The sequence below is a fragment of the Podarcis gaigeae genome, assembly GCF_964106915.1.
Source record: "Podarcis gaigeae genome assembly, chromosome: 8".
Classification (NCBI taxonomy): Eukaryota; Metazoa; Chordata; class Lepidosauria; order Squamata; family Lacertidae; genus Podarcis; species Podarcis gaigeae.
The window spans coordinates 40,277,595-40,304,417 of record NC_139684.1 but is presented as its reverse complement, the minus strand read 5'-3'; the positions used below and the strand labels follow the sequence as shown (position 1 = coordinate 40,304,417).

General features: G+C 47.3%; 1 protein-coding gene across 1 annotated transcript in view; it reads left to right on the top strand.

Annotated features, from left to right (window-relative positions):
* CPNE7 (copine 7) overlaps positions 1-26,823 on the top strand; it is a 42,201-nt gene that overhangs the window by 8,888 nt on the left and 6,490 nt on the right. The window contains exons 3-12 of the mRNA XM_083753024.1: positions 14,236-14,418; positions 16,411-16,485; positions 16,731-16,805; positions 17,288-17,371; positions 18,113-18,202; positions 19,361-19,459; positions 19,984-20,070; positions 20,941-21,000; positions 24,760-24,893; positions 26,753-26,807. Of these exons, the coding sequence (XP_083609150.1) occupies positions 14,236-14,418; positions 16,411-16,485; positions 16,731-16,805; positions 17,288-17,371; positions 18,113-18,202; positions 19,361-19,459; positions 19,984-20,070; positions 20,941-21,000; positions 24,760-24,893; positions 26,753-26,807 (942 nt within the window). The remainder of the gene's footprint in view (positions 1-14,235; positions 14,419-16,410; positions 16,486-16,730; positions 16,806-17,287; positions 17,372-18,112; positions 18,203-19,360; positions 19,460-19,983; positions 20,071-20,940; positions 21,001-24,759; positions 24,894-26,752; positions 26,808-26,823) is intronic.

Sequence of the window (26,823 nt, the reverse complement as noted above, 5' to 3'; positions counted from 1 at the left end):
GTTAAATACAAATGGATCCCTACTGAAAGCACTTAACTGATGCTGAAGGCAGGAGCACTTCTGGAGTAGCGTGTGCCAGGCATTCTTGCCCTTAGCTTCAACTGATGCTGCTTCCTGCTGGCTGTGAACTGTCAAACTGGGAAGGGGATACCAGGTCCCCTGCCAGCCTCAGTGGCTAATTTCTAAGATCAAGGCACTGGGGAGGCCCAGGTTTGCCCTGGCCGGCATCCCTGGCCTTTGCTTTCCAATAGGAGATGACGGGCTGTGGCCACTCAGTAAGCAAAATGCATTTGCATCACAAACTCACCTTCTCATCTGCTTAATTATTTACAGGTTAAATGTGTCTGGTAATAAACCAGAGAGAAAAAAGCAAACAGTTAAAAAGAGAGAGGAGATACCAATAAATGCTATTAAAATCTGGAACGTTTTCTATGCAAAGCTTGAAGAATGCACATTCATAGTGCTTTGATAAATGGGAATAGAAGAATCTGCATTTCTAATTAGTGGTTAGTGATGATAGTGACCTTAATTATTTCTTCCGCTGTTCACAATAATTTAAAATAATAATGATAAATAATCTTATAAATGAATAGAACTCTGTCCCCACAGAGGGGTGCATGGCCTCTATGCTATGGATTTTTAAACTGATTTAGAAACCATGCCTTTTCTCTGCTTCCTTTTCATAAAGGCTTTCTTTGCAGCGCTGTTACAAAATTATAGCTCTGCTTAGCTGTTTTTGTTTGTCTTTGTAACTGTTTTAAGCTGGCCTTTTATAATAATTGTCAGTGCTGTTGCCATTGATTATTATTTTTTAAAAGATAGTATTTATTTATTTATTTAATTTATCTATTTATTTATTCTGATAATGTGAGCCACCTTGGGACAGCAATGCCCCAAAATGCAGCACGTAAGTAAATTTAATTAATAAACAGCGTTATGGTTGGCATCTGTCCGTCTTGGGAGACAATAAAGAGGTGCGCCTTTGGTGGTGAAGTCAAACTGCTGGAGAGTTACAGCACCTGCTGTGGCTGTAGAGACTGATACGGGAAACACATGTTTTGTTGCAGCTGGGACCAATGAAGGCGTCTGCTTGTGCTGCTGCAGATGCACCAAGGCGTTCCTTCTGTCTGTGTTCATCTCAGTAGTCATTACTTTTCTGGTCACTGCTATGGCTGCACAACGTAGTGGGTAAGGTTCATTACAACTCCTAGAAGAGATGCAGCCCCTCCTTGCCCAGAGGACCGCAACTGCATGAGACCTGGTGTGGGGAGCCTTGGGAAAGCTAGATGTTGCTGAACTATAAATCCCATCAGCCCCAGCAAACATGGCCAATGGCCAGGGACAATGGGAACCGTTGATCAGCAAAATCTGCTGGGCAAAAAGTTCCACAGACCTGCATTAGATGGACAAGCTGCCTAGAATTTTAAATCTCTGCTACCTGATCCCAGAAGCGTGGAAAGTTGGTGGAGATTATTCAGTGAGATGAAGGCAATGCTCTCTTGATGTGCTCTGAGGCACCCTTCTCCGTTATCAAGTCACATACCTCAGGAGTAAGCCCTGACATTGAACAAGATGTTCTGGGACTAACCCATGATTACTTGTGGCTTCAATTCCAGGTCAGCTCTGAGGCATTTTCCTGCCTGAGCTAAGGGCAAAGTGGTCTGTACCCCCCACCACTCTCAAGCTGCATGCCAAGTAGATAAACAAATTGAATTGGCAGTTAAATCTTATTCCAATACTGCACCTGAGGGCAGCAGGCATGTTTAAGACTCCTGCAGACGATTTGCTTCCTCAGCATTCATCCTGATTTGCCAGCACAAAGCTTATGTGGAGGTTAGACTGTGTCCGGTCTTTACTGAAATGGCTTGCGGAGAGGTTATACAACCATAAGCATTCACCCTGATTTGCCCTGCATGGTGTTTACACGTCTTCCTGCGGATCATTCATTCACCATCCCACACTTCTCAGTGCATTTCCCTGCCCTTTTCTTAACCACAAAAAGGCCAGTGTCTTTTCAAAAGACGTATTTCTTTCACCAGGGCAAGAGAGGCACTTTAATCTGCTTTAAATGCACAAGCCTACAGTTCCAGCATGTGCTTGAATTTCTCCTGCAAAATGCTGACAGCCTGGAAGCGGACTTAGGGTGCAGAGGGCAGGCTGCATGGCACCTCCAGCTTTATCCTCCAACACCTTCCCTGAGCTGCCTGCCCTGCTCCATCAGCCGCCTGAGGCAGCTACCTCACTCTGCATAATCCTGATTAATCTGCGTAAAAGGATACATTTGCAGGTGACTTTTTGCAGGATAAAAGGGTTTGATCCTGTGATTACTGTATTATCTCTTGGAGTGTCCTGGGGAATGAGGTTAGTTTGGTTTGCCCTGCTGCCGACCCCCAGAAGGGGGGCTTCTGAGGAGTCACAGCAGTCATCTGCTGGGTCACGACACCTGCAAACCACTCTCTGCTCACTCCCTCACCTGGGCCTGTTGCCAGCCACTTCCTGCCTGCAATCTTTCTTTCCTTCCTTTGTGCACTTGCAAAGGAGAGGGAGAGCGCCTGGCTTTCTTGTTGCTCCCGGCTCTCAGGCTGATTCCCTCTCCTCACTTCCCAGCACATGGCTCTTTTGTAACAGTTTCAGGGTTAATTGCCTGTAGCTTCAGATGCTCGTTAGATGTTGGCACTGAAGGCATTCATCCTCTGCATGAATCGCTGAGCAGGCAGTGGCAATAGAGGCCAGGCAGGTGGGCTAGAAGAGATGGACAGCCAGTCCCTTGAAACGTCCAAGGCCCTTTTCTCCATCAGGGGCTTCTGGAGTTGGAGAAGACGCTTTGGCTACCCATTCCAGAGGACGTAGCCTGATGTGCTCGGGCTGATGGACCTTCTGGCTCAGCTTGCAGAGGGAACGACAAGAGCCACCAGGCACCCCAGGACATGAGAGCAGGTTGCTGGCACAAGGCATAAGACAAGCCTGGCTCCAGCATCCTGTTCTCACTGCAGGGCTGGATCTACAGTGAAATGAATGAAGCTTAAGCTTCAGAGCCCTTAATCCTGGAGGGGCCCCAGACGCTGAAAAATATGGTGTCTAGTTAAGTCACACAACTCAAAACAACATCTTGAGGACACAAAGCTGGGAGAGGCTAAAGGGTCATTTCCATAGGGGTAGCAGCTGTGGTAAGTCAGTTGCAATGAAGTGTCTTGTGGCACCTTGAAGAGGAATGTGTTTTTATGACTGCATAGACATTAATGGACTGCATCATCAGATGCAGGAAGTGTAGCCCTTCAGTGCCACCCTATTCATTTGGGTCTGAATGGAGACCATGCCTTCCTTTCCCACTAGAGATGTTAATTCACTCAGCATTGCCAAGTGGATTGTTTCATCGCCTGTCTCTGCTGTTGTAAAGCATCACTCTGTTCATCTCACATTCATTCTGGCTCTAATTGAATTGTCACTATGTGCACCTTTTGAATTTCATTTTCATTTGGCACCACAAGCCTTTGCCCCCCCCCCACAAACTAAGTGCTCGCTTGCGCGCGCTCTCTCTCTCTTTCTCTATGTCTGCAACTGAGGATTATGCTTCATGCTTCTAATGAAGTGGACCCCGTAAAATCCATGATAAAATTTGCTGTTCATCTTCAAGGTGCCATAAAACCTTTTGGGAGTTTCCCCCTCCCGAAGGGCATTCTTACTATATTTGCAGTGGCTAGTAAGGATCCAGGTGAGGTTTGGGACTTGAGAGCTCCTGGAATTCTTTGAACTTTCATGTCCTTCTTGCCTCTCCAAAAGGGGTTTCTTGTCTGCTACTAATTTGTGTAGTACCTGCTCACGTTCCGCAACTTCCATGGCATCATAAACATGGAAAGGGGAAAATATTTGGGGGATTCAACCCTATAAAAATCTGTTCAGTTGCTCACAGCTGCTACATTGGTCCCAAAGGATCCATTTTCATCTGGTGTGTGGTAAAGAGTTCTGTGATACCCAAAAGCTTGCACAAGGGAAATCTTTCCAACCCTATGCATGCTTTTGTGCATGTGCACATGTGTCCATGCATGTCAGTACTGTATAGAGCTTCCTTCCTTAGGGTGTCTCATTATCATAAAAGGTTGGGGTGTCAGATGCAGTAATAACTAGGCTAGCTCTGGGTGCTCTAATGTGCCTTGATTTGCAGCGGGAGGTTACCCTGCAAGGTTGGCCCAGCCCTGCAAGCCCAATTGACTCAATATGGGATGGTGGGGAAAAGCCAAAGATGCTGGTGTAAATCAGTTCTGTGGGAATGTGATTTTCCCCCCCATTGGGAAGTGGGCAGTGGGCTCCTCAAGAGAGGAAGGGAGCTTGCTGGATGACAAAGGAGGCCTCCTGCCAACCTTGGGAGCAAGCAGGCCAAGCCCTCATGTGTTGCACAGCGATAGCATTCTTCCCACTAATTCCCTCTTCCCTTGCAATTTGCATGATGAATGAGGGCTGTTAATGCTTTCTGGATTGCTCAACTGCAGGGATGCACACACACAGTCCTCAGCTGTCCCTTTTCCTGTGGGATCAGACTTTACTGCAGTGATAAGCATAGTTGCTCACAGTGCACTCTTCAGTCCTCTTAGCTAGGTCCCAAACAGATGTCATGCTATCAACAAAGTGAATTTGATCAAGGTTGCCAACTGACCAGGAAAATAATTGCCCCAGCTGCTCCTGTGCCACTAACGTTGGCTGGATCAGGTGAAGCTTTTATGGCATGGAGGTCAGCGCTGTCTCCTCTTACAATCTGCACAAGAGCACATGAAGCTACCTTTTACCAAGGAAGACAACTGGTCCATCAAACCCAGTATTGTCTATACTGATGTGCAGTGGCTTTCCAGGGTTTCAGGCAGAGATCTCTCCCAGCCCTTCCTAGAGATACTAGGAATTGAACCTGGGACCTCCTGTATGCAAGGCGTATGTTCTGCCATTGAGCTACAGTTCCTGCTCTTCAGATTAAGCTGTTTTTAAAGGCACAGGTGCCTTGGTAAAAAAAGTGGGCAACTGCTAAGCTGTGGGTCCCCAGCGCAGGGTCAGGAGAGACATCAGTGGCTGATAGAAAGGAGCAGCAGGAGAAGTGTTTTGGTCAAGGGCAGAAGAATGGAAGGTTGCCAACAAGCTGGGTTTGTTCGACAGTTCTTAAAAATTAGCAAAAACCAGCTGTTCTGCCTCCACTCAATCCCTGCTTGTAGCAGCCATCAACCAACGTACTTGCCAACTTTTGAAAATTTAAAAGAAGGCAAATTAGCATGCCTACTCAGATGTGTAAGCACCACTGAGTTCAATGAGACTTACTCCCAGGAAATTGTGTATATAGAATTACAGCCTACACACATTTTCCCAGGAGAAATCTGTCATTTTTCTCGTTTCTCCTTTCCCCCCAATCCTAAATTCAGTTATCCACACTTACACATCATTAATTTTTCTAAGTCACCCTGAAAATTCTGCAGCCATTGCTTTTGACTCTCAGGCATCCCTTGAAGACCTTTTTATGCCGACAGGCTCTTATAGCAGTTTAACTATTACTTTTTATCCAGTCTCTTTGATAATTATCTGTATTTTTTTTAATGTTGATTGCTGTTGTTAGCTTTATAGCCCACCTTCTATTCAAAGAGCTCAAGGCGGAACAGTTGCTTCTCCTGCACTCCATGTTATTCTCACAGCAACCTTGTGAGGTAGGTTAGACTGAGAGACTGACTGGTCCAAGCTCACCCAATAAGCATAATGGCGGGGATTTGAACCCTGGTCTCCCAGGTTCTAGTCCAATGTTCTAACCACTACACCACACTAGCTCTCTTTATGTTTTAGTGTTGTACAGTGCCCAGATATTTTATGATATGATATAGCGGTATAGAAATACGCCATAAATGCTGGAGTGGTAACTCCAGGATTACATGGTCTGAGAGCGCCTTGAAAATACCACTATTTCGCAGGAAGGGGGGGCGGTTGTGATGTGCATACTGGAACTTAATGTTTGTGCCACTGAAGCGGATGAAAAGGCTCTGTTGCCCTGGTGGCACAAATCTGCTTTTAAAAAGAACTGACATCTGTGGTTTGGAAGAGCAACTGGGAAATGCATTGAAACACGGGGGATGAACAAAGAGCTAACGGCAAGACATAGAAGCACCAAACTAGGATGGATGCAGGCCAGGCTAGGATGAAGGCTCATTGTCATAGAACTTCCCTGCAAACAAATAAGAATGAAAGCTCAGTAAAAACCAGCTATGTTCGAAGCTCCACTCAGGCTTTGTGCAAGCAAATCAGGATGAATGCTCGATAAAGGAGGAGGTCATCAGCAATAACCCTAAGGACCACAGATCCACAGCAACACTGCAAGACATCCCGAGGTGAGGGCACCAGACAGCTGCTGTGAAGAATAAAACAATCCAGCCTCCTTGAATAATATAAATCTTAAGATTTGCATTAATACAGATCACAATCCTCACGAAGCCTAATTGTGGGGTTGGGGGGGGTGTATCTCTAAACAGCTCAGTTTTACAGCAGCACAGCCTACGTTATTATCTCTTTTTTAGTGTGTGTCATTATCCGTCATTTGTAAGTTCTGGGTCATGCGTCACCTTCTTACCAGACTGACAAAGTTGCTGCATGAAAGCTCTGCTACGTTTTTTTTTAATGTCTGAGCTACCTAGCAGCTAAGGTTTAGCAGAATCACATAAATTCTAGTCTTGCATGGATCTCTGCTTCAGCCTCTCTTTGTTCTACAAGGCTTACTTTAAATAAGCTTAGTTTCAGAATAGTTGCCAGAGGGATGCCTAGCCCAAAGCTGTGCCAAAAGTGGCGGCGGGGGGGGGGGGGACATAACTCAGTTGTAGAGCATTTGCTTTGCATGCAGATGCAGATGATCCCCGGTTCAATTCCTGGCATCTCCAGGTAGGGCTGCAAAGGAAACCTGAAATCCTGGAGAGCTGCTTCCAGTCAGCGTAGGCTAGGGGTGGGGAACCTTTTTTAACCCAAGGGCTCCACTCAGTCCTGGGCAATCTTCCAAGGGCCACATTCCAGCAGAAGGTGGAGCCAGAGGCAAGCAAGATTAATGACCAGAGTTCAAGGGCACATTCCATCCAGGCAAAAAGCAAAAAGGGGCTGGTGGAGGTATAAGTAGGGAGGGTGTATGACATGAGCCAAGTCCCAAGGGCCAGAGAGAGAGGCTTGGAGAGCTGCATTTGGCTCCCTGACTCACGGGTAGGCAATACTGAGCTAGCTGGACTGCTGATCTGACTCAGAGTAAGGCAGCTTCCTATGTTCCTCTGCTCAACCATTCTCTGTTTGCAGAATGAGAGAAGCCAAAGTGAGCCAAGCCACCAACGAACTGCAGGGGAGCCAAACCTAGAAAAGCCTCCTAAAAGCTAGATTTTTATTTTTATTTTTTATTTCAGTTAAACACCCTTCTCAATCCCAAATATATGACAGGCCCTGAGCAAAATGTGGCCCACCCACCTGGTCATTCCAGAAGAAATTTAATTGGCAGCAAGCAACACCTCTCATGCTTCTTTCATTTGGTCTAGCAAGCTGAGCTCTGGAAAGCGGGCTCTAATTGCCTACCACATTGTGAAAAATCCACAGTGAAGCGGAAACGGAGCCGAACAAAGGCTGAATTAAGGGAGCCACTTTCAGCGGGAGGGAAACCAGCCTGAAAGTTGTTTAGGAGGAGGAGGAGGATTGTTGTCCAGTCCTAACTTTCGTCATCCCCTTCTCTGGCAGAGGTCCAGTAAGCCAGACTCGGCCTCGATTCTGGGGAAGAGCTACTTTGAAATGTGACGATGAAGAGACAATTATAGCAGAGCCAGAGAGCATGTGATGCTTTTCATCTGAGATCGCAGCTTTGTGTTCTTTCGTATCAATAGATCCAAGGCAGCATCTTCTGAAGCCTAATCTAGTAGATAATGAGCCAGCTATGCACACCCACTTCTTTGGGCAGTTGGATCCATATTGTTCGAAATGTACCGTCCATACCCTAATAAACGTGTCTGCCTTTGAGGTGCTACAGGAATCTGGGCTGGTTTCGCTGCAACAGGGCAGCACAGCTGCTGCCTCTCTGCAAAAGGTCTTGTGTCTTGTTCCCAAGGGCATCAGGCTGGCCTCTGCCAGAGAACAAAGCTCTGGGCTAAGTGGATCTTTGGCCCGGCACAGCATGGAAAACGTCCTGAAGATCACCCTGCGAAAGGGACAGGTCTGAGCGGTGCTGAGCATAGTGAAAGTCTCCCTTCCTGGAACAAGCCCGCTTGGCTGTTGCTGAGGCTAATTTATTGTCTGAAGCAGGCAGTGCAAACCCACTGTTTGCACTTAGATGGCATGGCAAAAATCAATATTGAAATGGGCTCTTGTATTTTCAAGGGAGCCCAGCCGTCTTGGCCCATATTAACGGCCATGGAAAATCACTTTGGCCAGCATCCCGACGGCGCGCTATGCCCTGACGTTGATAAAGTTACCATTTTGTGCTTTGTCGTTATTTAAAAATCATTACAGAAGTACAGCAATGTAGCAGCAATTTCTGCCTTCCTCTGGGAGCGTCCGATAGCTGCTCAGGCTTCCGTGGACAAAGGGTTATTGGCAGCTGACACCGAGGCCAACTCCACAGCTTGGCACCTGCTGCTTGCTGTGCAGCCAGGGCAGCCCTGAGGGCGGGAGAGGAAACAACCATTTACCTTTCCTGGTTGTTGGTTAGCAAAAGGTGGCCTTTACAGTGTAGAGCAGGGACTCTCAGTTACTCAAGCCCCAGGGGTCTGAGTAACTCACCCAGGGAGTCCGTGGCACATATCCCTCAACTTTCTTGAGACATCCTGTTTTGGGGGGCTGTGCTCTTGCATGAGAGCATGGCACCCAAAAGTGTGCAAGATCATGGCCAGATACACATCTCACATGAGATTGCAATGCCCAAAAATGTGCAGTTTGGGGCAACATGCTCTTGTGTGGATCATGTGACTTGCACAGTAGTGTAGCCTGGAAGATACACATCCCAGTTTTCTGCTGGGGCATGTTGGAGAGTAGGGTGGCACCATTCACATATCAAAAACTACCACAGAGACATCAACATTTTCAAAAGTAAGGCATCCATGGTTTAGCTTTTGAAAGACAAGGGGTCTGCAGTACTTCACTCATTGGAAACCACTGGGATAGATCACCTATCTTTGTGCAACTGAAAATGGACGGCTCACCACAGCATCTTTGCAAACATCTCTTTGTTTCCAGGCTACATGCCAGGGCAATGCCTGCCCCACTGCAGATAAACACATGCTCCAGAATCCACTAAAGGCAGAACCCAGTGGGGATAATTTTCCAAAGTCTCATTTCCAGCAACTAGCACAGCCTCCTTCAAGCTGGGGCCCTCCTGATGTTTTGGCCAGTTGGGGCTGGTGGGTATTGCAGTCCAAAATATCTGGGAGGACCCAAGGTTGAGGGAAGCTCAACCTGTTCAAGGAAACTCAACCTCAACCTCATTTTTTTGTTTCTCTCAAAGCCCCCTGCTGTTCAGTGCAACTGGACAAGCAGCTTTGAAGCGGCTGTCGCTTAGTGGGAAGAACTGTGCCAATCCATTAAACAGAAAATCCCAGCCAGCAGCTCCAGCTGGAGCATACATGATGGACAGGACTTGGAAGCTGCCCTGTCCACTCTGACATGTCCAGTTTGGCCGCCGACTCTTGGCATTAAACCCTCAGAGGACGTCTTGAGGGATGGCGAGCGCTGCTCCAGGATGATCTTAGCCGTACGTTTGGAGGAGATTAGAGCTGACAGTTATTGCATCAAATTAATAAATCCCTGCTCATTAGGGGGGAGGTTTTTGGTGAAGTTTCCTGAGATGAAGGAGCTTTGGGGGAATCGATTGCCACGGAGCGTGCATCCCTCCGGCTGGCTCATTGAAACTCAAATGAAATCAGGATTTGGGGAAGCAAATGGAAGGGCCCTCCCTGCTGCTGCGTAATCAATATGGAAAGCAGAGAGGCATTGTGCCAGGCTAATCTTGTTCCCTTCCCTGCCAGGATGAGAAAGAAAGTTCCCACTTTCAGGTGGGAAAGCAAGCAAGAGCACTTTCTTCCCTCCCCCAAAGGAAAAGGCTGCTGGTCTGAAAGGCTTTAATTCAGCTTGAAGAATTGGGGGAAAAAAAGGGGGGGGGAGAAATTGCTTTTGGACAAACAGCAGCAGGAGCGTCTCCTGCACAAGCTCATTGAGCGGAGTGGGAGCTGTTCCATAGGGTCCCAGCACACTTGCACTCCTCCCGTTCACCTGCCTCCTTCTCCAAGGCATGGCCAACTCTGTCATCGGTTCCTGCTGCAACCAACTGACACCATCTCCACTGCCACACTGTGCCAGAACTGGAGAGCAGAGGCACTGAAAGTGGTGCCTGCAGAAGGAAAGCTGCAGATGGCTCATGCAAGCCAGCCAAGCCACATTCCTGAGGAATGTCAATGCCAATCTGAACTGCTATGAAGCAGTGTCACCCTGGCACCCTCACTGGCATCCCAAGGGATGCTGTCATGTAGTTGCTGGCGCCAGCCCTGATGGAATAATGGATTCTGATGCCATCATTGTGCTTGCGTGTGTTGGGGCAGGGGCAAGGAAGGGATAGCAAGTGAAAGAAAGCTCAGGCTGCCTGGGATAGATTCATAGGAAGACACCTGATACTGAGTCAGGCCTTTGGTTTATCTAGCTCAGTATTATCTGCTACACTGACTAGCATCAGCTCTCTACAATTTCATGAAGGAGTCTCTCCCACCCCTATGTGGAGATGCTGAGGACTGAACCTGTGACAGCCCCTGATCCACCACTGCCTAGGGGGAGTTCTTGTTTACAGAGCACTACTCGCATACTAGGTACAGAGGACCTGTGATCTACTTTAGACAAGAGAGAAAGGGGACAGCCCCTGACCAAGTAAGCAGAAGGGCTAGGGAAGGGCCCCCTTTTTATTTTGCATTCCTGATTATTTGTGCTTATAATGGTATTGGGGTGGTCTCACGAGGTTCTGCTTTCCATACTGTTTGCACCTGCAAAAGTTTTTGGACTGCTTCATTTCCAGTCAGTGCATGTCCCATAACTTTCTGCTGAAATCCGGCAACTTTCCATACCCCAAATGTTCTGGCTTATTTTTTTTGCCTCGCTTTTTGCAGCACTTTTACTCCAGATGGCCATGATGTGGTGACATTGGGGAATTATTACAGGATAACTCATCATTCAGACAGATGTGTGGATGGGTCCAGTTTGTACCCATGCCAGCGAACTATGGTTGCATCAGTGTTGCAGTATACGCTGCAAAAAAATCCAAGCACCAGTCTGGAGTGGCCCTCTTGATGCTGGTGGAGAGGCAGGGCAGCTTGAGGCTGCCAGCCACCCTGACAATTCCCCCCCCCCCAAAAAAAATAACCTGGCACCCTCACAAAGCCTCCCCACAAAAACTGGGATCAGTGCCTGAGGAATGGCTCATTAGCATCTCATCTGCATTCACCACAGTAACAATTCCATTTCCCGAATGTTTAGGCAAAATTCTATTCCATTTCCATAAGAGCGTCAGTTTCTATCCCTTAAGAAGGTAGGTAGGAGGAGGAGAGGAAGGGAGGGAGCTGTGATGCTATCCGGGTGCCGCAAATAACCAGCCTCAAATAACCAGCCCTCTGGAGCTGGAGATAAAGGGCAGGAGAAGGCACTCACTCTTCCCTTCCCTTCCTACCACAAATATCACAAGCGCAGATCCTTTCCTTCATCAGAATAATTCCACTGCTAATCCAGGAGAGAGAGAGAGACTGATATTGCTAATGTAGAGAATGCAGGGAACAGGGCCTGCAGATTTGCGGCATTTTCTCCAACATTTCATATTAATTATATTTTAAAAATTGGCTCCAGAATTCGTTTTCTTCTTACTGGAAAAAAGACCTTTTAATTTAGGCTATAAAAGTCCACTGTCCATGTGTGTCTGTGTTTACAAAGCTGTTACCTCTGAAGAACTCTTGGTTTGGCGTTTTGGTTTTTTTAATTACTCATTTCTATTTTTTATATATTCAACATACTCATATGAGCCATCATGTGAGCGTTATTTTGTTTAAACCAAATGGATGCATATAATTTAAAATGATAAAATAAAAAATACAAGGAAACTCAGTGTTAATATCTGCAGAAAGCAGCAAAGCAATAATATCCAGCAGAAATATCCAATTGGGGAAAAACAAAAACTGCATCAGTAACATGCTGGAAGTCCTGGACAAGCATAAAAACTCTCTGCCTAACACTGGAAAAACCTCAAATTTGTATGTGATGCAAGGCGGTACACCCTCCGGAAGACTTTCTATACATGGGGTGCCACAACCACAACTGCCCCCCAATCCCCTGCCTAACTTCAGAAGACAGGGGACCTAGAGGTACGTCTCTGGAGAAAAACGTGAAGCTCATCACTTAGCTGGTGAAGCCCTGAGTTTACTTTCAGTCACAGGAAGCTGCATTCTATTGAGTCAGGCTGATGGTCCATCTAGCTCAGTATTTGCTTGTCTTTAAGGTGCCGCAGGACCTTAAGGGACGCGGGTGGCGCTGTGGGTTAAACCACAGAGTCTAGCACTTGTCGATCAGAAGGTCGGCGGTTCAAATCCCCACAATGGGGTGAGCTCCCGTTGCATGGTCCCTGCTCCTGCCAACCTAGCAGTTCGAAAGCACCCCAAAAAGTGCAAGTAGATAAATAGGTACCGCTCCGGCGGGAAGGTAAACAGCGTGTCCATGCACTGCTCTGGTTCGCCAGAAGCGGCTTAGTCATGCTGGCCACATGACCCAGAAGCTGTACACCGGCTCCCTCGGCCAATAAAGCAAGATGAGCGCCGCAACCCCAGAGTCAGTCACGACTGGACCTAATGGTCAGGGGTCCCTTTACCTTTACCTTTAAGGTGCCAAAAGACTCTTAGCTGTTCTGAGTGGCAGCAGATTTCCAGAGTTTCAGAAGGAGTTTTCCTAGCCTCACCTCAGTCCTCATGATTTTGAAAAAGAGCTGATTTCAATAGGAACATTGGAAGCTGCCTTCCAATCATAACAAGCGGCAATCCACAGAAAGAACTGATTGGCAATTGCTCCAGTTCAGCAGTAAAGTGCAGGTTTTCCCAGGTAAGCTGCCAGGACAAATAATAATAATAAACACCATTTGGACACAGAGTTCTAAAGTCTGCACCTGTGCCTAGAAATGTGGCACAGAAGGAAGTCAGGATGAGTCCTGAGTCAGACCATTGGTCCATCTAACTCAGTATCGTCTTCATTGGCTAGCAGTGGCTCTCCAGAGTTTCAGACAGGGCAGTTTTTCTCTGCCCAAACTACAGATGCCAGGGGTTTAAACTGGGTGTATGTGCTGTACCACTGTGTGACAGCCCTTTCTGAACTAAAAAATAATGCATACATACCCCTGTCCCTTTTGCATTCTGTTTTAACTAGAAGAACAAATGCTTTGGTGAGCTGGACTCAATGATATTTCACCCACAAGACATAGGAGAAGGAGGAAGTGATCAGAGTTGGGTCTGTCTTCACCACAGACTCTGTGTTCTGGCTCAGGGACACCAAATGGTGACTCCAGCATGCAGTGTTTCAACCTCCCACTACAGGCAGTTAATGGCACCAGTCTGCCTGCTTTGCCTGCTCAAGAAACTGGCATTACTCTGGGTGCAGTGACCCTGTCTCCTCTCCCCTTCTTTACAATGTCTACACTATGTTTAGGCTACAGTTCTGTGCACACTTAACTTGTCAGTCAGCTCTGCAAAGCACACCAGTGGGACTCACTTCCGAGTAAGCAACATGCCTAGGATTGCACTGTGAATTTGCAAAACAGCCTGCAATCTTTGTTCTGTATTAACTCTCACAGCAATGCTGTGAGGTTTGCTGCTCTTGTTCTCAGAGGCCACAAGTAGGTCAGGTGGTTGGACTTGGATCTGATGTCCAGGGCTGGCTGGCCCAGGGCATTTTGCTGTCTCAGGCAAAATGGCACCTCCCCACTCCATGAAAAAATCTAACTGGCCTGGCAGCTGAATCTTATTTTGACACTGGTGATAGAATAGGGTCCTCTACCTGCACTGAGTGCAGCAGACAGACTGCACGGTACATCCATCTGTGTTCAATCCCTGCCCCTCAAGATATGCTGCAAGGGGTAGTTGCCTCACTCTGCCTAAGAATATGGCCAGCCCTGTGAGCGGCTCATTTCGAAGCTTTCTTTCCACTAACCCTGAACTTGAATGTCTGCTTTTCCTCCCATGTGTTCCACAGGTGGACCGATCAGAGGTCATCAGAAGCAACCTGAACCCCATCTTTGCCAAGGTCTTCATGGTTGACTATTACTTTGAGGAGGTACAGAAACTGCGGTTTGAAGTGTATGACATTCATGGCCACAGCAGCATTGGGACTCACGATGACGACTTCTTGGGTGGCATGGAATGCACAGTGGGCCAGGTAAGGAGGGGCGGGTGCCACCACATGAGGTTGGCGCAAACAGTGGTAGCAGAACAGAACAGCTCTCCTTTGCTCCAAGCGAGAGAAAGGGAAAGAGCTGCATGGCTAATCTGGGAGCCAACAAAAAGGCCCAGTCCTAGTTCAGTATTGCATTGCATTGCATCTATAACCTACCTTTTCTCTGAGGAGCTCAAGATGGTCTATGTGGTTCTCCCTTAATCCTCATAACAACCCTGTGAGGTAGGTTAAGCTGAGAGGGAGTGACCAGCCCAAGGATATATTTTATACGTTAGCACAGTAGTTTGTAACCAAATGAATGCGGACAAAAAAATTGCTAAGGATTGCTTGGATGAACTTGAATTGAGCTGTGCATTGAATGTGAACTGAACTAATAATTCATTTTGCAAAGGGACAAATGTGAACTGGATTCAGTTCCCTTTTAGATATGCTGAAGCTGAGCTCAAATGAGTCCCTTTAAAAAATGGACTTTCCGAATTCTGCAAAGGCCTGCCATCCACTTTCCTGCTGTGGCTCGTCCACAGCGATTGCCCCTTAAAAGCAAGAAGCAGCATGCGGACTGGAGCTCTCCACTCTCTCTCTCCATGGGATAATTGCCAGCCATTGCCAGCCTCCTGTGGCTTTGCTGTGTGGCTCATGTGCAAAAGCAGTGATGAGCAAGTATCTTGAGGCTCTGAGCAGCTTCCACGGGTCTGCCTGCTGAGTCTCCCCCACGCCCAGCATGCTGCAGGATTCCCCCTCATTGTGCTTTTTTGTCAGGCAGAACCATTGTGTGACTCACCTGTTTTGGTCCCTGAGCCAGTGCTGAGATTATTTCCCATTAAAAAAAACCATAAGAAGAGCCTGTTGCATCGGACCTATGGCCCATCTAGTCCAGCATCCTGTTCTCACAGTGGCCAACCAGATGTTTGTGGGAAGACCACAAGCAGAAAGTGAGCACAATAGTACTCTCCCCATTTGTGATTCCCAACAGCTGTTATTCAGAAGCATTACTGCCTCTGACAGGGGAGGTAGGGCATAACCACCAGGTTAGTAGCCACTGATAACCCTCTCCTCCATGGATTTGTCCAATCCTCTTTTAAAACCATCCAAGTTGGTGACCAGCACAGCCTCCTGTGGGAGCGAGGTCCATAACTATGCACTCCATGTCTATGTCTATACTCTGGTAACCTCTAGGTTAGGTTCCTGAAATGTGTTATATGTGGGACTGCCTCAAGCTCCTTCCTGCACCCCAATATGCCAATAGACTCCAACACTCCTTCCAAGTGAAGCAGTGCATCACATGGAGAGTGTGATAACGCATGAGGAATGGTATACTGGGGCCCCTGAGAGCAGAGATAAAAGAGGTGACGCTTGCTAGTGAGCCAAGGCAAGCGTCACTGGGAAGGTGTCTTGTGGGATATACTTGCGGGATTGTTTGGCCCCCATAGTGCCCACTTTTTCACTTCAATCTGTTATAGATGCCGTATAATAGTCATTCCTCACTTGTGCAAAAATTGAAATTTGTAGACTCACAGAGTTGGAAGTCCTCCCGAGTGTCATCTAGTCCAACCCCATTTAACTAAGTTCTGCTCAAAATCCACCCATTGAAATTAATGAACCGAAGTGAGTCATGTCCATTAACTTCAATGGGTCTACTCCTGAGTAGGAGTGGTGTTGAATTTCAGTGTGGCAGCACCTGCACTCCCTGTCTATTGACATCTGGCAGGTACCTTCTCTATACTGCTTTCAACACCAGCTTAAAACATTATTCTTGAGGCAAGCCTATCAACACAGATGTTGACGTGTTTTGATTTCTTTTTAACTTACTGTTCATTTCCATTATCTTTTAAAGGTTTTTGATTGATTGCTTTTAACAGATTTTTTGTGTTCATTTTAACATTTGTTGTGAAGCACCTTGAGTTTTATTACAACCAAGCAACACAGAAAACATGGTCAAACAAACAAATATTTTCTTTCTGCCTTCCTTTGCAGATTGTGGCCCAGAAGCGGGTGACCAAGCCTCTGTTCCTGAAGTACGGGAAGTATGCGGGCAAGTCCACCATTACGGTGAGCAGCTCGGTCACAGAAGCAGACATTTTATGACAGCCTTCTGGCCTCCATGACCTGAGGCCCTGTGGGGATTATGTGTTTGTTTTGGTTTTGTTCTTGTTTTTATAATGTATTTTATGTTTTTATTTTGTATTTTTATGCGGTAAACTGCCCGAGATCTTCAGGTGAAGGGTGATATAAAAAAGTTAATAAATAAAATGGCTTCTGACTGGCCTCCCTCTTGAACCTCTGCCCCACAACAGGTGACGTCTGAAGAGATTTCAGGGGACAATGGTTTTGTGGAACTGTTCTTTCGAGCGAAGAAGCTGGATGACAAGGTAACAGGGGCCACAAAGGACCCATCTCTCTCTCTCTCTCTCTCTCTCTCTCTCACACACACACACACACACACACACACACACACACGCAGCAAGCAGTATAGTGGTTGAGCCTTCCCATTTTTAGCCACATTCTGCTGGGAGGGCTAGCACTGGGCTCTTTATTGAAGCACCCATGGGTGGAGGGGAGCCAACAACATAACACATCTAATTAATTATTATTAAGCACATAAGAAAAACTCTGCTGGATCAGGCCAACTGGATGCCTGTGGGAAACCTGCAAGCATGGATGCCTGTGATTTCCAGCAGCTGATATTCAGAAGCATTACAGTACTGCCTCTGGCTGTGGAGGCAGAGCATAGTCATCACGTCTTGTAGCCTTCGACAGCCCTCTCCTCCATGAAATAACAGCAGCAACAACAACAATAATAATAAATGACCTGGCATCAAGATCATGGGACTCAAACCCTCTCTCCCCACAGGATCTCTTCAGCAAATCAGATCCCTTTTTGGAGATCTACCGGATCAATGATGATGGGAGTGAGCAGCTGGTTCACCGCACAGAGGTAAGCGTGTACAGCAGAGGCCAAAAGGTGTAATTCCCCAATACGTTCACTCCTGGCCAGCTGACTGAGAACCCAGAGTGGAATAGAGAATGAGGGTTCAGATCCAGGTGTGTTGCTCCTTTATTCATGTTTGAGCTGGTCCTTCTAAAATCCTGGGGAAATGTTGGGGGCAAGCAGTGAGATAACCTCTTTTGCACCTTCCTGAGGAACTGAGAGGCAACTGGAATGTCCTGAATCATGTGCTTATTTACTGGAATTCCACAAGGGCCTTAGAGAGAAATACAGGGGGGGGGGGCATGTCCACAGAAGCAGGCTATAAAAGCCCTACTAGCCTTAAGGAAACCACAATAATATTACCATAAGGAGAGAGAAAACCAGAACTGTGCATTCTAAAGGGGGGAAAGCCGCAACAGGGAAATAAACCTGAAACGTAAATGTAGAAAGAGACTACGGTAGTTTACCCTTCATAGAGCTACAGTTCCCAGCAGCCTTAACAAACTACGGTTCCTAGAGTTCTTTGGGAGGAAGCCATGCATTTCAAATGTATGGTATGGATGTGACCTCTAACGCAATCCAAGCCAGGAGGTCTTCAGGCAGTTTGGGGAAATGCTCAGGCTCTAGCTGAGGTGAGCCTCCGGGTGAAGGGAGTCAAGAATGGAGGCAGCCCCCTGAGAAGAGAAGTCCATTCTGTAAGACTTTGCTGTCAGGAATCACCAGCCCTCTCCTGGTTGTGCTTTGCAGTTTGTCAAGAACAACCTGAGTCCCGTGTGGGAGCCATTTAAAGTCTCACTGAACTCCCTGTGCAGCTGTGAAGAGAAGCGGAAGCTGAGGGTAAGTCCAAAATGGGAAAGGGGGGGGGAGTCTGTGACTGGACAGCACACTCAGCGCAGAGGCTGACCATGCCAGTAGTGCAGAGGTGAATTCAGAAGAGCAGGGTCCCTTCATGATAGTCACAGCAATGCCCCCTTACTGCCATGCCCCCTTCTAAGATTATACAAGCAATAATTTTTAAATTATTCAATAACAATCATTAGGAATGCATTGCAAAGATCAGTGCAGATTTCCATGTGCTGCCTTCCAGCCAGATCTATTATTTAAGTACACGGAATATGCGCAACTTGCAGATCTAACATATAGAATAAGAGAGCAAGAAGAACATACATTAAAAGAAGGTTGGGAAACGCTTCTTGAGTATATGGAAAATATCAGTGTACAGTTGAAAACACTGGCAGCATTAAGATAAATTCAACAGAGTAAATAATTTTAGATGGATGTAATAGCGGAAAACCAATTGGAATAGTTATTGGAAAATATGCAGGGATGTAAAATATACAAAGTGAACTGTGGAAAGAGAAGAAGGGAAATCACTAAATATGTTAAAGTATATAAAATGTTTATTTAAAATTCTGAAATAAAAATCATATATATATATATATATATATATGAGAGATCTACTATTTTCTGTCCACATAAATGGGCAAATGATATAGAGTGCTCTAATATCTAGTTGTGGTTTCCATGAAGTTTCATTGTACATAGCAGAACATGCACATATTCTCTTGAAAGGGAAGCACCTTGTGTTTCAGTCTTCCAAAAGGCTTAGCTTTGGAGCATCCAGAACCATCACCACTCCCGCCTCCTCTGTGTTTCTCCCATGCTCCTTCTCCAGAGTGACCCTAGGAGCCAATCCTTAGTGGCTGACTCACCTCCTTTCACTCCGATTGGCTCCAATCAGCACAAAGGGTGAGAAGGCTTCTTCTCAGTGGCTAAATTGCTCCCCTTTCATGCTGATGGGGGATTGCTCTAGGATGCTGGAGACTGGAACTCTGCTGGGACCCTGCTGCAGAAAGAGTAATGGATCTTCGACCCTTGCTTCCAACCCTGGACCATTCCTCCACTGGGCCTTGTACCAGAAGGGGGCTTGCTCACCCTTTCCACACACTAAGCAGCTCTCTCCTTTTCTCTTTCCTTTTCTCTCTCTGCATTCAGTGTGTCGTATTTGACTATGACTCCCGGGGCAAACACGACTTCATCGGAGAATTTTACACCACCTTTGAGGAGATGCAGAAAGCGATGGGGGGCAACAAGGTTGGTGTGTGGAGAGGAGTGTGAGAGAGGCCCATGGGGCAGCCCACCATCTGCTTGTAATGGACAAGGGTTCCCCCTCTCATTTTGGGGGCCCCTTGGGGAAGACATGCTCCACAGGGGGCCCCTCTGCCAGTGAGCCAACCTCCTCCCTGCAGAAGGGCTCTTTTCAGTGGGGCCCTGCTGGGGTGGGGACCCTTGGCAGATGCCATGCCATCCCTTGGCACCAGCCCTTCCCACCCACTTTCCCTTTCTTTGTTCTAGACGGCTTAGCGTGAGCATGCCCTGGGAAGGATGCCCTAAGGCTTGGCATACACACAGTCAGGTTCCCCTTTCAATCAGACCTTGCCTGCTCCCAGCTGAACACAACATGTGTCCAGCACCAGGTGTTGTGATCTTACTTGCTCAGACCCTCACTTGTCTTGATGCAGCTTGCAAGGGTGTGGGAAGGGAACGCTTGCATTTCCCAGCAGTGCCTACCTCTCATAAGGGTACCTGCTCACCTTTGCTTCTGCTCCCCAAATCAGATCCAGTGGGATTGTATGAATCCGAAGTACAAGCTGAAGAAGCGAAACTACAAGAACTCGGGTGTGGTCATTCTCTTAGACTTGAAGGTGAGTTGTGCGGTGGGGAAAATGTACACAGGATGGGACAGTTTTCCTCTGAGAGAAGAGGCTGCACAGTGCCTGGGGGAGGGGGAAATCTACATGGGTAGAGATAGAAGGGCATCAAGACATCTTTGGAACCCAGCAGAAAAGCTGAGCCTTTTGCTGCTGGCTACCCTTTCACTCCCGCAGTCTGGCTGTGTCAGTTTGGTATCAGAGAATAGGGTGAGGAAGAAACTTGAAACTTGATTCAGTTTGCATTAAAAGGGAACTGACCCCATTTACACTTTCCTAAACAGTAAGCAAACTAATTCACGGCCATCTTCAAAATTCGCAGTTCTGAGAATTTTGTAAAGTACTTCTCCAAACAAGTAAGGTGTTCAGAAATACTGTACATCTAAAAGAGTAAAGCATGCATATAAATGTATATGATAGTGAAAATAACATACAGATATGCATTACATATGGGGAAATTGCTTTGGAAAAATGTGTACATTTGGCAAAACTGCATACAGGGTTGTATATATTGGGAGAAATTAACACTGAAATGCTGATGAAAACATTAAAAAAACCAAAAAACTAACTGATGTGGAATTGCAGAGAACTGAATCTAAGATTGGAAAAAATGAGAAATGGAGAGAAAGCAAGGTGGAGTATATTTGCCCATCTCTGACTGGGAATTTCTCCAAATCTTTCCCCTCTGGAATCTGGTGGGTTGCTGAGCTGTAAGCAAAGCCAGGTCCTCATTGAATTCTCTCCCCACACACCTTCGACCTGGATGTGCAGCCTTAATGGCTGCCTCCTCATGCCTGGAAGACTGCAGGAGAAAGGTGGATGTGCCCACCCATGACATTAGCTAACATGCTCTTTGTCTGAAAGATTCACAGGGTCTACTCCTTCCTGGATTACATCATGGGTGGTTGCCAGATCCACTTCACGGTGAGTAGCAACACTTGCCTTCCCCCACTGCACAGTGAACCCATTCTAGCCTCAACTGAACATCATAGGATAGCCTGGGTTTTTAAGGCAAGTCTTCTGATGAGTGTGTGTCTTTCACTGGAGGCCAGTTCATTAGGGCAAATGGGGCACTGCCCCAACAACCTCAGTCTATGCTCAGCCCTCCCCACCTGCCTGCTTTCTTACTTCCAACCAGTCCTATCAGCTCCTCCACAATTACAAGTGTTGTCCTTGTAGAATTCAGCAGGGAGAAGGAGGGTGGGGACAAAACTAGAGCTAATTGGTTCTGCCAGCCATTTGCTCTGGCGCCACCTACTGTTGGGCTCCCTCTCTTCTACTCTACCAGTCCCAATGGGCACCAGCATCAATGCTCAGCCTGGAGGAGAAAGATGGAAACAAAAGCAGAACGTGTTTGCTCTGCCTGTCGTTGGCTCTGAATCTGCCTGTTGTTGGCTCTGTTTCCACCTACTGTTGGCCTCCCTGCCTTCCACCCTACCAGTCTAAATGGGCACCAGTTAGCCCTTTATATTTCCATATGTGAAGCAGCAACATCCTGCCTTTTCACATGCAGCAAATCCGTGGGATCCTGTCACTGTCCTGGATCTCCATGGTTGTTCGAGGTTCAAAAGCATGTTCCACACATTGCAGTAGAACAGAAATACAGAAAACCCTCCAAACACTGCATATGCTCAAAGGCAGTGTCGATCTCAGCAAAGATGCTAGGCTTGTCAACTCTCCTCCATATGGGGATGTCACTTCCCTGGTTGCTGTCGCTAACACTGTTGTAGGATACAGGCTTAGGGTATGCTATCTGCACACGTGTGTGCACAAACAGCCCTTGCCTTGGCAGTCCAGCTTGTCACGTGCAAATCAACCACAGGCTTGGCCAGGCAGTTTTGCAAATGGAGGCTTCTTCAGTGATCCTCCCCCAGGCCTTGGTGAGCTGCCAGGTGGGCATGTGTGGGGAGCAGCTCCTTTTCCTCCTCGGGCTTTCACAGTTCCTGCTGCCAGGCATTTGCTGCAGCTTTGCACAGATATTTCTCCCTTGAAAACAACCAGCGCCCAGATTGCGTTTTGAAAGAGCAACTCTCCTTCTTGGAGTGAGTCAGATCCTAGAACATTCAAGGAACAGATTGCTGGCTCTCAGCCTCTCCGCTCGCTGGGATACGAGCTGGGAACGATCCCAGGAATTAGAGGCTCGCCATGTCTGGAGGTGCCAAGGCCTGTTGCTTGTTGGTGCCGTGGCATAGAGGCGAACAGCAGAGCGAGAATGGAATGGTAGCAGCAGGTGGCACAAAGCTGTGCTGTGCTTGGTGCTGCCCCTGGTGGGCAAAATGGGAAAGTGCACCAAGATGGCAGTCCTCCCTTTGAGTTCAAGTCTAGTGGCAAATGCCAGTTTTCAGGAGATATCAGGTTGGGATGGATCCATTCAGCTACTTAGCAAGGGAAGGAGAAGGAATCATAGAATTGTAGCGTTGGAAGTGATCCCAAAGGCCATCTAGTCCAACCCCCTGCAATGCAGGAATCACAACTAAAGAATCCCTGGCAGATGGCCACCCGACTTCTGCTTCAAAACCTCCCATGATGGAGAGTCCACCACTTTTGAGGCAGTCCGTTCTACTGCCTAATAGCTGTTGCCATCAGTAAATTCTTCCTAGAGTTTAGTTGGAATCTCCTTTCTTGTAATTTGAATCCTTTGGTTCAAGTGCTACCCTCTGGAGCAGCAGAAAACAAGCTTGCTTCATCTTCCAAGGAAGAGAAGAGGCTCATTGCTCTGGGCCCCTTTTGCATCCATAGTCAGCAAATTGCTTGGCTAAACAGCAACCTTCTCCAACCTGGTGCCCTCAAGATGTTTCGGACAAGGACAAGGACTACCATCAGGTCCAGCCAACACAGCTGTGTTGTCTGGGGCTGCTGGGAGTTACAGGGTGCTTCACTGCTGTGTGGGAGGAATATAAGTGCCTACAAGGAAGCTTAAGTTTGGGCAGTGGATTAAAGCACCCTAACACAACAAACCCACTTTAGAAAAAGAAACCCTCTTTTCTCAGTTAGGAAAGTCAAAGGAAGATGCATTGAAAAGTGTGGAATGTATGAATGATCAATGGGAGATGCCTAACTGCTATGCGGGCAAAACAGGATGAATGTAAGATGAATGCTTTATGCCTCATTGGAAGGGAGCTCATTGGTATAGCTGTTAGTGTTGGACCTGGGAGCATGGGTGTAGCCAAGATTTATGTGGGAGTGGGGCAGGATTTGGGCTCAGCTATCTGCAATGCAATTGGTAGTTAAGTATTTTTATTTATTTACTTGATGGGAAGCAGCTGTCTCGTCCCCGTCCCCCCGCCCGCTGGCTACGCCCATGCCTGGGAGAGACCAAGGTTCAAATCCTCTCTCAGCCATGAAGTTCATTGGGTGACCTTTCAGCCTAACCTACCTTGCGGGGTTGTTGTGGGGATTAAATGAGGAAAGGGAAGAACCATATCCACCACCCTGAGCTCCTTGGAGAAAAAGATGAGATATAAACGTGATAGATAAATAAATTAGAAGTTCCCAGCAAAGAAATCTGAAGGAATGGTCAGTAAGGACTGGATCTATTCTAAGCTCCGTGTCAGCTTTGCTCGAACAAGTCAAGATGAAAGCTCAATAAATGGGAGTCATCTGCGGAGCTGATAGTCAGAAACATCGGCTGGCCGGGTGTGCATGCTGCGTTGGGGAGGCTTTGCCAGATATTTCAGGGCTGCTCCAAACTCTCCTTGTAAAACTGCTAAGCACTGCAGCTGGAGATGGAGCGGGGATCTTAGCAGAGCTTCCTGGTTCTGCCTTGTCGAGTGGGAGGCGGCCATCGTCAAGGCTACCACCTTCAAGCCTACCACTTTGGGATCTATCTGCCGCCTGCTAACTCGCTTCTGGTTTTGACGGGTCTATTCTCATAAACCTGCAAACGCGGCACGTCTGCATCACTGCATGAACGGTTTATTTCAACCCAATAAACACACTTGGAGCGCCTGTTCTTTTCTCGGCTGAGAGAGGTGTGAAATCGGAGAGCAAGTGGGAGAATGAGGCGGCTGCTTTGTTAAGGCAAATACAAATTGTTGTGACTTTCCTATCAGGCATCTGTGAGAAGGGCGATCTGTGCGGGTTGCCCTGAGGCAGTTCCTGGCTAGACAAAAGTCTTGTCACAAGAGTGTCAGTTGCTGCAGGCATTTTGTTTCCATGGGAACTAATTGTTAGAACATTTTCTGGGTGTGCGCGCAAAAGACAGAACTCCCCACCCGCAGCAAAGGGATGTTTTAATCTAGGTGTCTGTGTTGTAAAAGAAGAACAGACTGTAGTTTGAGTGAAACTGAGAGACAGAAGCAGGGAGATGCTCTTGTAAGCATCTTAGTGTGTTGCCTGTCTGCAATGAGATCTGATGTGGGGACCATGGACTTTGGCATGCTTAAACCAAAACTAGAGGATCTGTAACATTTCAGGGTAGTTTGGAATCCCACCATCCCCAATCACCCTGGCAGACCATCACAAATGAAAACATGAGTTGCTGTTTGTTCCGATTCAGCGTTAAATAGCTTGTTTTCCTGGGGAAAGGGGGGGGGGGGACAACACTCGGACATGGAACTTTAAAGGAAGGAAACGTGTGGCAAAAGGTAAGTGCGGATGTGAGGTTATCCAAGAGGATAATTTGGCTAACCAGTGGGGGATCCTCCTGTGTTATATTTCCTCTCTGCTCTTCTGCCTTCCCAGGTGGCCATTGACTTCACAGCTTCCAACGGAGACCCCCGAAACAGCTGCTCCCTCCACTACATCAACCCCTACCAGCCCAATGAATACCTGAAGGCGTTGGTAGCCGTGGGGGAGATTTGCCAAGACTATGACAGGTGACCGGATGTGTCTTGGCTCCTACTCTTGCTTCCTGACCAGACCTGAGCTCCCTTACCTCTTACTCACCAGCCCTGCCTAAGGACACCTGGGCTGGGGCAGGGCAGAGAGAGTAGGGCAGGAACAGCCACAACATCCATGTGTTGGGGGGGGGGAGACTGGGGGCTCGGAGCTCACAAGTCTGCCTCCTCTTTCAGCCAAGCTTGTAGAAGGAGGATGATTTTGGACTCCAGCTCCCATCAGCCCCAGACAGCATGGCCAGGGTTCAGGGATGATGGGAGTTGTAGTCTGGCAGCACCTGGAGAGCCACCAGTGCTCTACTCCTGCTGTAGCATATTCATCAATGTACTTGGTATACCAGAGTCGCCCCCTGGAATGAACACAAATGTGTCTTGAAGAAGTGGCTTTTCACCTTCTCACCCCTTGCTTTTTCCTGTAAGACCTATTGCAGTCGTTAAGAGTCGTCAACAGGCTCATCACAGCTATCTGCCAATCACCCATTCCCACCACCCTTCTGAGTAATACCCCTCCCCACCTTCTCACTATATAGAAGGGTCTGGAAACTTCTGTTTCAGTGTATCTGAAGAAGTGTCCATGCACACGAAAGCTCATACCAAGAACTAACTTAGTTGGTCTTTAAGGTGCTACTGGAAGGATTTTTTTTGTTTTGACTTTGGATTATACCCTTTGCATTTAACGTGCACACTTAAAAAAAATAATGCAGAGAGCTGATGGGTGGGTGGGGCTGATCATTTTTCAGATCCGAACAGGTGAGAAGAGGAGTTTAGCCCTTTCCTTATCTGCTGATGTGTGTGGCATTGTGGTCTAAACCATTGAGCCTCTTGGGCTTGCTGATCGGAAGGTCAGCTGTTTGAATCCATGCAACGGTGCTCTGTCCCAGCTTTTGCCAACTTAGCAGTTTGAAAGTACACTAGTGCAAGTAGATAAATAGGAACGCCTATGGCGGGAAGGTTTCCATGAGCTCTGACTTCCGTCACGGTGTTCCATTGCTACAGAAGTGGTTTAGTCATGCTGGCCACATGACCCAGAAAGCTGTCTGTAGACAAATGCCGGCTCCCTCGGCCTGAAAAGTGAGATGAACACCGCACCCCATAGTCGCCTTACACTGGACTTAACCATCCAGGGGATCCTTTACCTTTTTTACCTTTACATCTGCTGTACTTCTAACAAAAGTTCCAGGTTCCATCCCAATGCAACTATCTGCTCTGGAGAAAGCCATTTTCATCAAGCTAAACTCTCCTTCCAAACCTGCTGCACTTCTGATAATTATCGCCACTCCCCAGAAGCTATTGTGTGCATTTACAAAAATGCACATTAAATGAAGATGCATTTAACGGTTGCATCCAGTTTCACCCTCAGTGCTAGAACAGTTGCACAAGCAACCATTGTGTCTGCTTGGGCTGATAATGTTTCATCCCCAGCAACAAAGGAGAATGGCGCACAAACATCATCTCTGCGCCACAATAATGAAGGATGATGGGGATAACCTCTCACATGGTGAGGCTGGATGTCCTGGGCTGCCCAGAAACAGGAGAGAGGTCACTGGTCACATCTGCATTATACATTTACAGCTACCACACACAGCTTCCTCCAATGAATCATGGCACTGTAGTCCACTACTAACACAGTTATAGTTCCCAGCACCCTTGACAAAGTACAATTCCTAGGATAGCTTGGGGGAAAGCCATCTGCTTAAAGTATATGATGTGGGTGTTACAATGTGAATGTGACCTTGGTTTCCTGGGGTGCCTCTTCATGCGTTTACGGTGCCAAACCAAGAATGCAGGGAAACCGTTCCAGTGCACACCCTAAGACCATGCACTCTGCTTCTCCACAGTGATAAGAAATTCTCTGCCTTAGGCTTTGGAGCCAGAATCCCACCCAACTACGAAGTAAGTGAAGGACCAT